Source organism: Fundulus heteroclitus, chromosome 22 (assembly GCF_011125445.2).
Source record: "Fundulus heteroclitus isolate FHET01 chromosome 22, MU-UCD_Fhet_4.1, whole genome shotgun sequence".
Lineage (NCBI taxonomy): Eukaryota > Metazoa > Chordata > Actinopteri > Cyprinodontiformes > Fundulidae > Fundulus > Fundulus heteroclitus.
The window spans coordinates 23,528,376-23,539,099 of record NC_046382.1 but is presented as its reverse complement, the minus strand read 5'-3'; the positions used below and the strand labels follow the sequence as shown (position 1 = coordinate 23,539,099).

The window sequence follows — 10,724 nt, the reverse complement described above, 5'->3', positions numbered from 1 at the left end:
TCTTTCACGTCCCAGTGCTGCTCGGACTAACGCCTGAGACAGCGAGATGATTGAGTAACAACTTACCATAAAACCACACCCATCCAGTCCCACATCGAGATAAGTGTGCGCAGGGTTCACGCTTGTCCCTCGGCACACCCCGACTCAGCCGCATTACTGTCTCCCCTCTGGATGTCTTTAAACAAGATAGATACAATGCCTTCGGCATCATGTTAGCTGCATTTATCATTGTTCATTTCAGATGAAATCATCTCCAAGCATCCCTGAAGCATAGAAAGAATAGCACACTTCATGTGCTCTTTCTCCAAATCATAATGGACAACAAACTTCAATGCATTTTCTTGGGATAGTCCAACAAAGAGTAGTGCAGAATAAGGAAGTGGAATGAAAAGCATGATTTGCTGAACCACCTTTGGATGTAATACCAGCTGGACTGGACATCTGCGTAAATGTTCCGAAGCTCGTGTTGGATGTTGCTTTGTAGCCCAACCCTGCTTTAAACTTCTCCACAACTTTATCCTTGACCCTGCCCGGTGTGCTCCTGATCTGGAAGGGGGATGCTTATCCACTAATGTTCTGTAACAAACCTCTGACAGCTTCACTGAATAGTTGTATTTGTTCCCTGGGGCAAAAAGTCAGGCCCGCTTTTAATATTTTTACTTGTAAAAAGATTTGAAAACCATCGGTCATCCACCTTACACATCACCCTTATCCTCTACCTTGATTTGGGCAGTGACAGACAATGCCAATAAACACATTGATGTTTGAGGTTGTGAAGGTACAAAAGGTAAAACAGAGGACTTTTTAAAGCACTTTATGTATGTGGTCATTTGTTCCTGTTAACTTTGGTGAGTGCAATGAACAGGTTGGTCATTTGTTTTCACAGAGCAGAGCGAGCCATCCAGATTTTTATATCACACTTTATTAAACAATATAGCTTTTGCTCTTCAGAGTACAATCATTACAAGATATAAACGACAAAATATATATTTAAATAGAAAATGAAACAAAACATTAAGGTATCTCACTGAGGAAAGTAAAAAGTCTTGACAGCATGAATGCTTTGCTTAGTGTTACAGGTTTTGTACAGGGCATGAAGGCAAAACGACTTAATGAGAGCTGAAACCACACAAACGGGATTATCTTAAGGCAAAACTTGGCAGCTTTTTGCACTTACAGGGTGATGACAACATGTCCGTTTCGCAGTGGTGTGAATCAACAGTTTACAGTGTTTCAGCATTGAGCCAGAGAGCAGACACATGGAGCCAGAAAAGGCAGAACAGGTAGTGAAAGATCTCTCACTCCGCCAAACGTCTGGTGGCATTGTATTAACACTTTAATAATCCCCTGTGTCAAGCATGAAGCCGCTACAGGGCAAAACACAGCAATTATCTTTTATAACGCAAGCCAGCCTGGTGCCAGTGTGACTTCTTGACTAGGACTGACATTAGAGTCTAGCTGTAACTCTGGTGAATAACCGCAGCAGCGGAGAGTGGTGGAGTTGCCAAGGTGTGTTACCAAAACCATCATTTCCTGTATGTGTTCTCGAGTTTAACGGTCTCTGTTATTGGCTCTGTGATGGACGCTGCTGGGATGGCATCACAGAAACGCATAAACAGCTCGGCCACATCCACCGAACCCAAGAAAGGAAAGCGAACACTTTCTCATTCTTTCCCCTTCTCTCCCGCTGTGTTTCACACTTACATCTGCATTCATGCATAAACAAAGCTAGCGGCGCACACGCATTCATCAACATCGGCACGTACAAAGATTTTTATTTTCTTTTACCTATTTATATACATGTCGTTACTCTTGTGTGTCTGGTCTCCAAACTTTAAGCCCGCTGCAAAAGAAAGTTTAACACTCCCTCAACTCAATGGGGAATTACCTCTCTTGTACACTTTTGAACTGTTCCTAGTTCTCTGGAAATTGTCACTTATGAGGCAAACCACGCAGAAACCTGCACCCCTAACCTCTAATATTCCTCAATAGAAGCGTGGCAGTAAAAACTGTAGATTACTATTGCATAAAAAGCTGCTAATGCTGGATATTTGTCCAAGTGTGGCTTTCTCAAACTACAGGTGCATCCACTGATTAGTTAAAGCAGTTCTGATTTGAAAAAAAAAGGGACGAATGTCCAATAAGTAGAGCTGAATTTAAATATAATCCAGTTAGTGTGTCCACAAGGCTTCCTCTCATGAGTGCCACTGCACTTTTTTCCAGTTGTTTGGAATTTAGCAAAAAACAAAAGATTACAACTGAATTTAAAAGATTATAGATGGCATGTATTTGAAGATCAAGGCACGCTGACTAGAACATGATGGCTAACGGTGATGTCATAGCACAGATTTGGTTTAGTTTTTCAGCAACTATATAAGAACAGCTTTTGCTGGTGTTTAAATGTGAGGAAGGCTATGTTATATGCTTGTACTGAGAGAGAGGATGTAGCGTATAGTGATAAAGGCTTTTGCTATGTTTGCTGAAACCAGACCTATGGGAGCTGCTAGGACCGCTAAAGCTCAGAAGGGATAAGCCCCCACTATGATGGTGAGCCGCAGCAGGGAGCTGGACTGGTAGTTCATGGTCAGATGGTGAGTGATCATCTCCAGGTCCACCACGTACTCCTTGGGCCCCGACAAAGGCTTGGTAAGCACCAGCATGGCACCTACGTTACTGGAACGCTGCAAAAAAAACAAGAAGATAGTTAGCGTGTGTTATTTAAGAGGATATTCAACTTAAGTTGACGTGACACTAAAAGAACAAAGATAAGCTACAAAAAAAGCAAAACCTAAAAAAAGGATTACTTAAAATATTTCCCAAACTGATGGTCCTCAGTTGAAAAAATAAAATTTTCTATTTGATGAATTAAACATTTTTGTGATATTTGCACTCAAAATAATTTCTTTTATCTCAATTTTTATCAACTTTTATCTTAAAGCTAGCAATAGGACTTTACACTGAATTGATTTTGATTGGGTAATTGCAGGAAAAAAGAGATTATTTAAAAAAAAATTATTGCACATTTTTATTGTCATTTCAATAAATATAACAATTAAATTAGGAGTAAAAGTAGTAAATTAATAGAATAGAATAGAAATCCTTTTATTGCCCCCACAATGGGGCAATTCGAGTGTGACTGTTGCAAAAACTCACTAGTAATATGAATAAAATAATCTAATTTAAAGGTAAGTAGCAAAGCAGAAGAGAATGAACTTATGAGAAAGGGAAGACAAATAGTGCACAATTATTAATTGATAATACAGAATATTGAGGTGAAAATGCATACATTGTGTAAAAAAACTTGAAATTCAAATTATATAGAGCAAAGACAGCGGCAGATTAACAGAACAATGTGAGAAAAACTATGCAATATGCATCATCATGCAACAAATATCAATCCTTTTCCAACTTACCCGAAGGAAAAACTCTCCGCCTTCATTTCCGGCTTTAATCCTGAAATTGTTGCGTGTGTTGGTGAACATATTGGTGGCCTGAATCTGGAAAATGTCCGCTGGCACAGATCGGTCCGCCTGGATGCTCATGTATTTGTAGACTATTGACGGAGGGAGACCCTGGCACTCGGCTTGAGATTGACAAACACAGCGACTGCACATACACAAAAGTTAGGTTAAAGCATTTCGTGGAACTGGACAAGCAGAAAAAAAGGGTAACTGCTCACTGACTTTTCAGAGGTCAGGGTGTAAAGAGAATCGCAGGGGTTTCTGGGATAACAGCGAAAGCCTCCATAATAGTTCCAGCACATTTCATCGTCTTGGCAGTTGTGAGTCCCCATCTCACACTCGTTCATGTCTGGTGAAAGTGACAGAAAGAAAATTGCCTCAAACTCAGAAAAACAGCAGGCGAACCATACACCACTGTTTATCCACTCAATGAAACAGATGTTAAAGATCTATCAACGTTTGGGGTCTGTAGCTTGTAATTTGCAGGTGGCAACTCCAGGAAACCCTCCACGTCTGTAGTTGAGGAGCAGCCCCTGATGCACTCCTGCGCTGGCCAGCAACTGAAGCTCTTTCAGTGAAGCAGCGTGAAAACAGAAACATCAAATATTCTCCAAAACCACAACACTATTTATGGAGCAGCAACATGAATTCATCATCTGAACGTTCCCTCAGAACCCAACAGGCTGGCTCGCGCATTTAAAACCTGTACCTGAATACAAGGAAAAACTAACCGCTCTCCCTTTGAGAGAGTGCCACAGCTTCAAACAAGTATACTTAAATAAACCAGGACCGTGCATTTGAATTCGACAGATCTGACATTGCAGGGCAACACAAAGCTGGTGTGCACGTGTTGCTAAACTTTTGCATACTTTTCATGATAGTGCTACCTAAGAAGTGGAACATCAAGCAGCCTTTACATTTGACATGAACGAAGGTACGACCAGAACTTAGGAAGTTTATTTTGGGCAAAAGGAGGTCAGACAGGTAAATAAATTAAGAAGGGGAAATGATTTATGGATGACTTTACCTTGACACAACCTGTTTCCCTGGAGCTGATATCCTTGCGGGCACTCGCATGAGTAACTCCCAGGGTTGTTAATACACTGGAACTGACACATGTAGCTGGACAAGCTGCATTCGTCAATGTCTGTTCAAAATATGCACACACAAGCACAGATGAAGGCTGTAGTACATGGTGAGAATCAATGCATTTTATTTTCTATGTGGATGCCGAATGTAAGTGTGGATTTATGTGTGCGTCCACCTTGGCAGGAGACCTTGTCTGCAGCCAGCTCAAAGCCGTTGTTGCACTGACACAGGAAGGAGCCCATCAGGTTGTAGCATTGATGCTGACATGGATTTTCCACATCACATTCATTCACATCTAAACAAAAGCAGATTTTTTTTATTACACATGGATTTAATACATATATCATATCAGAATTCACTTTTGACTTGGTGCAGTCGGTGATTAGACATAAGGCTAAGACCAATAGGGCATTCCTCAAATGACGTCAAATTACTAAATTTAGACGCATGAGCTGCACCCATGTTGTAGTCGTACAACCAGAGCGGTGACGCTTGAATAGTTTACTTGTTTGAGTCAAATAGTGAAGAGATGTGCCCTGAATGTCAGGACAAAACACCACAACTGCGTTGGTATCTGCTAGAGTGACTTGTGATATGGTATTCGTGACCATATGAAGGGAGTTTTTTTTCCCATTGATTTTCCACAACCCCGAAGGATTACAGATAAATGTCAGTGTTGGACTTGAGATTGTTACAGAGAGGAATTTATTGTGGAATCTGACCAAAGATACCTGAATATAGTCTCTAAATTTCCTCTGTGGTAATGGAGCCAATATTTGAAAGTTCAGCCCTGATAACTGCGACTGCAGCATCTGTGCAGGTAGGCTACGTTTATTTGGCTTTTTCCCAGTGGCTTTAAAACTTCATACAATCCATGAGGGGTGTTCATGTGAGCCTCAGTGTTGCATTTAGTCCGCTTATTACAACTTTGGGCTTGTTTTATTCTCTAAAGTCACTTTTGTGAGTCGGTGGTGGTGGTTTCTTGTGGTGGTTTCTGAACGTGAAGTCACTTTTTTGGGCTTCGTTTTTTTCAGACAGAACCCCTTTTTCTGGTAAACGTGCCACGCAGCAAGAGTCTCGGTGTGTATAAATACCAGCTAAATACATGCTTTTGTGATGATTAGAAGTGGTTGCAGTTGTTGCCAGTGTAATTTGCACTTTTCCTGTACGACCAGCGGGGAAAACGACTATCTTAGGAAAAATGTGGCGTCATTTGAGAACTGCCCCATTGTCTTTCAAAGTGTCCCAAAATCTTTGCCTTATTTTGGGTTTTGTATATTACAAAGTCCTTTTGGTCTTTGTAATATCAAGGTTACATTTTGTAAGTTTGCTGCTGTAGAACTCATGTTCAGACAGTTTCTATTTTTGAGAGCTTAATTATTTAATTAACAGTAGGAAGAAAGAATTGAGACATTTGGCTTCTATCAAAGTTGGATAATGTGCCCCCACAACATTTTTTTTTCCAAAAGCTGCTGAAAGTCACTTATGTGGGTGTAAGTATGAGTAAACAAACAGCTTTTTGTGAAACATCAAGTTTTCTTGTCCTGTGCCCCCATTTTGTATTGTGTGCATGTGTGTTGGGATGAAAGGTGTAGAATTCCAAGTAATTAGCTACTTCAGAAATACTTTTTGCTATGATTTCCCTGTCTTTCCCAAGTCAGGTTTGCTTGACCGTCTAAGGATGAAAGTTCAGTGCTCTACACATAGTCTATCACTGTCTCCTTGTGGTCAAATAATGTCAAATAATGTAAAACTATTACCAGGGGTGAGTGAATATTCACCAGCGAAATGTCATGTGTGGTGGTGAGTGGAGGACTCAAGCGCAGATAAAAACAACCTTAACCAGATGTTTCAAAAAAAAGGTAAAAAACAAAGCAACTGGACTTGTTTTCCGTAGTTGAAGACGTTTCGCTTCCTCTCCAGGAAGCTTTCTCAACAGACGACCTTATTTGGAGGCCAACCAAGAGACTGTGACAACCCATGAATAACCTTGTCTGCAGGTTGACCAGAAGACTGTTCTTTCAAGAGGTTGGCTGGGAAACCGGAAGAATCCAAAGAGAGACCAGGAGGCATGGAGAACCTACAGAGAACATTGTAAGGAGGTCGACTAAGAGGTATAGTGGACCCACAGTGAACCTTGCCTGGTGATTGACCAAGAGGTGTAGAGGAAAGACAGCTGTGGGATCTCAAGGAGGAGCTCATGTGACTTGTCCACAGAATGCTGGAATCCATGGAGGAGCTCTGGAAACTGTAACCCACATGGGAGCTCAAGAGACTTGCACCCTCAACCAAGCTTTGGAGAATGGCATGAAAGCAGGAGGATCCTTCGACAGAGCTATGTATCAGGAGATGAATCCACTTGTATACCCTTGTTGTAGATCAGGAGACCGAGGAGAGCCCATCTCTTGAAATACTTGGTAACAGTAACAGGAGAAGTCCTCCTCGGAGAAGTCGGGATCAGGATTAGAATTCTTGAACCCTTCTGAGAACTTAAGATCAAGAACATGAGATAATTTGCCTCAAATCCTTCGAGAAATCAGAAACAGGATGGTGAGGTTTAGAGCTAGGGTCAGCGATTTTTCCGGAAGTTTCACGAAGTTGCTTTTTGAATAACTGTGCATGCGTAAAACTGTCCTACATTGCTCGTCCACTCTTCAGGGGGTTGAAAAAAAAAACATCAATCTCTGTGGGAGTTGCAGGACTGTAAAAACTCTAACCAATCACTTCTTTTTGCACCGAAGAGCAGAGTGTTGTTCCTGCTCTCACTCTCCTCTTTCCTTGTTAGTTGGTGCTTGTTGCCTGCGCCCTTCAGTGTTTATGTGTCCGGTTAGCTTAGCGGTTAGCTTAGCATTTAGCTTTGTGTTGGTCGTTCATTGTAGCTCCACTGCTCTCACTGTATAATTTGAACATGGCTGAGAGTTGCAAGAAGCAAACAACATTCATGCTTTTAAGATGAACATGAAGGTCTTAGTAGAAAGAAATGAGACCCAAGTGGATTTGGGAGATTTTATTCACACAATCCCCCGAAGAGCGGAAGAGCAATGAAGACGGTCTTGCGCATTTGCAGTTATTGAAAAACGGACTTGGGGAAACTTCCGTAAAAATCACAGACTGTAGTTTTCAGGGGAAAAAATTGCATAAAGAACAGGCAGAGAAACAGGCAGACTAATTGAGAAACAGAGTCAAAGGCAGTAGAATGGAGGAATCTGCCAGTGAGCAGATATAAATTGGGGGTTTAAATCCTCAGGCAGGGTAGAAGATGATAGTATGCAGCAAATGAGGCGTACAGGTAATAATGAGAAACAGCTGAGGCAGAGTGAAAGCAGGCAGCTGAGGGAAGGAGACTAATAAATCAGAAAGGAGTTGAACAAAGACAAAAACAACTCAGGGAAACAAAGAGCAGGAGACTAAACTAGAAAATAAATTAACTAAAATGGGAAGACCTTAGACAACATAGTCAACAGGGAAATGGTGAAAACAAAGACAAAAGAAACCCCAAAAAACTCAAGCACCACAGGACCATAACACGGACTCTGTGGTGTACATTGTAGCATAGAATTATGTAAGGTCATTGTTTCATTGCAGTGACATTTTAGCTGCACCTGCATAAATTAGAAATTAGTGACATATACTATATTGGGATTTATGTGGTGTCTCAGAGTTTGTAAATTTCTAATGTCCATAAAATCAGTTGTAGCTTGGCTTAGCTGGAGATTAAATTGTGTATGCTACAGAGTAAATGTGTAGAATGGCAATACTGGAGTGTTATTTACCCAAAGCAACATATATTCATATGACACTGAAATATAAGGCATACACAATAGTATGAGGGTATCAGCAAACCAGATCATTTTAAACGTTGTTCCAGCATGTTGAACATTAAAGTGAAGTTATATATTTTTAAAACAACAAAATCAATTAGTTTCATCGAACAGGATTTAGTTGGTTCTACGATAACCCCTCACCTGAACAAAAAAAGGGGTGAATGTTGCAAAAATTAGTTTTAACTGAAATTGACACAATATCCCACTTTGCAATACATTTCCAGCTGATGATAACTGGAGACCAGAGGGGAGAGTAAAAGCAATGAATCAAACAAAGCTACGCAGATTCAGCCCAAGCACACAGATGGATGTTGCAGCAAAGCTGGGGGCCATTTAGGGCTCTGACTGGATTTGCATCATCACACGCTCAGTAAGTCCATTTGACTTTAGCAGAAGATGTGTTTCAGTGGATGTTGATGTTGGGATAATCTCATGATAAATAAATGTTTTATGCATATAATCTTTATTTTTATTATTATTTTCCTTTTTTCCTAAGTAAAACAAAATGTATCTTCCTTCTGCTCCTGTTTGTTCATGTATAAATCAATTTAAGTAAATATATATTTGTAAAAAAAAAAATGTAACAAATGCACGAACAAATAAATAATTCCTTCAATTTAAAGCAATATAAAATATGACTTGTTTTTTTTTTGTTTTAATTGCATTTGCAACCTAAGAAAAAGGGGGGTTAAACTAAAACATGGAATGTGCTGATAGCTCCCCCAGATCAGAACTTGAATTGAGTTAATTTTGTTGAGTTTAGTTTTAGTCACTGTATGTGTATATTTTCTATATTTGCTTTTTAAATGCTAATATGGTGAAGATCTAAAATGTAAAATGTACAGATTTGTACAGTTCTGATTTTTTTCTTCTCTTATAAAAAAGGTATAGAAAGTTTGGAAATCTTATTAAATTACATGTTAAGTATCAAAGGATAACTAATGAAAGCGAGTTGAAAGTAATTTTGGTTACTAGGATGAATGAGAATGGCAGAAGTCAAACCTCAAATTAAGCAAAATACACAACAAAATATCAGGACCTAATAGCACAAACCAAAGCAGACAGTATATAAACTTTAGATTGACAAATTCTGTGGTTTATGTACATTAGTTTTAGGTAGCCACCTCTTTACATTTGTTCTTCAATCAACTATGAGATTTCCTTCTCTCCCATCCACTGGATAGCTATTTTATGCGGTTATGGTTTTATCTGGATGGTTTCATTTGCCACCTGGATATGCGTAAAAGAAATACAAATCTAGAAATAAAAATGCTGACATAAAAAGTAAAGAGGCAAAGAGAACTCGGCTGATGACCAGAATGTGCACATTTGCAGCCTGAGCGGTCCTAATTGGAGACAGATATGGTGCGTTCACTGATCAGAAATTTACCTGATCAAAGTGCTGTAAGCGCTTACAACACGCTTCACTGAGGATGCTGTTACTAAGAGAAGAATACTCAATGCTAGGTATTGTTAGCACCAGTTTGTTTAAAAAGTTTGTCACAGAAAAGAATGTGCAGAAAAGCTATTTAAAAGGAAATTGTGTTTGTTTTTCAGCAACAGATCGACAGGTCTGCTGCAGACAAATGCAGAACCTCTAAGTCGGGGATCTCTAATGATATGAATTAACACTTATGTTTTTTCAATGACTTACCTATACATGAGTGGTTGTTGTTGGCTAATTTGTAACCGGGATGGCATTCACAGTAGTATGAGCCCTGGGTATTCACACATCCTTGCATGCAGTAGTGCCTCAGGGCACACTCGTCTCTGTCTGCATGTGCAAGAGAGTCATGAAGACACAGGCGAGAGGAAGATTAAAGCAAAGCAGGTACTGCCAATTCTTTCAAAAGCGTCACTATCGCGTGATTACGTGACAGGAAAGTGTGGGTTTTTTTGTGTCTGTTGGCTCACCGACACAGCGTCCCCGTTCTGATAGTAGCCAAGAGGACACTGGCACGTGAAGGAGCCTCTGGTGTTGTAGCAGGTGTGCCCAGGCCCGCAACTGTGTGTGCCTGTTGCACATTCATCTATGTCTGCAGTGATCACACAGAGAGACTTGAGAGGAAGCTGCACAAAGTAAAAAAAAAAAAACTGCGCATGCAAGAAAAAACACGGACAAGCCACAAAGCAGAGCAACAAGTCTGAACTGCATGCACCCGATGATGTATGACCTGCTTTAAACAGCGAGCTGAATCTACGATCACAGACACCATCAAATAAAACAGGCACGTTCACCTGGAGAGCAGGATGTTAATAAAGAGGGTGTTTGTTCATCAGCTGGGGGTGAACGGTTAAAGCACAGATTATATCTCCTACCAACAAGACAGCTTCTTGTGGGGGGGGGGGG

General features: G+C 40.3%; 1 protein-coding gene across 1 annotated transcript in view; it reads right to left on the bottom strand.

The window, feature by feature from the left end:
* Positions 1–902: 902 nt before the first annotated feature.
* The window catches only part of LOC118557062 (EGF-containing fibulin-like extracellular matrix protein 1), an 11,089-nt gene continuing 1,267 nt past the window's right edge, over positions 903–10,724 (bottom strand). Inside the window, 8 exon segments of the mRNA XM_036126051.1 lie at positions 903–2,681; positions 3,414–3,606; positions 3,684–3,810; positions 4,489–4,608; positions 4,726–4,845; positions 10,029–10,148; positions 10,289–10,297; positions 10,300–10,444. Of these exon segments, the coding sequence (XP_035981944.1) occupies positions 2,520–2,681; positions 3,414–3,606; positions 3,684–3,810; positions 4,489–4,608; positions 4,726–4,845; positions 10,029–10,148; positions 10,289–10,297; positions 10,300–10,444 (996 nt within the window). The 3' untranslated portion in view covers positions 903–2,519.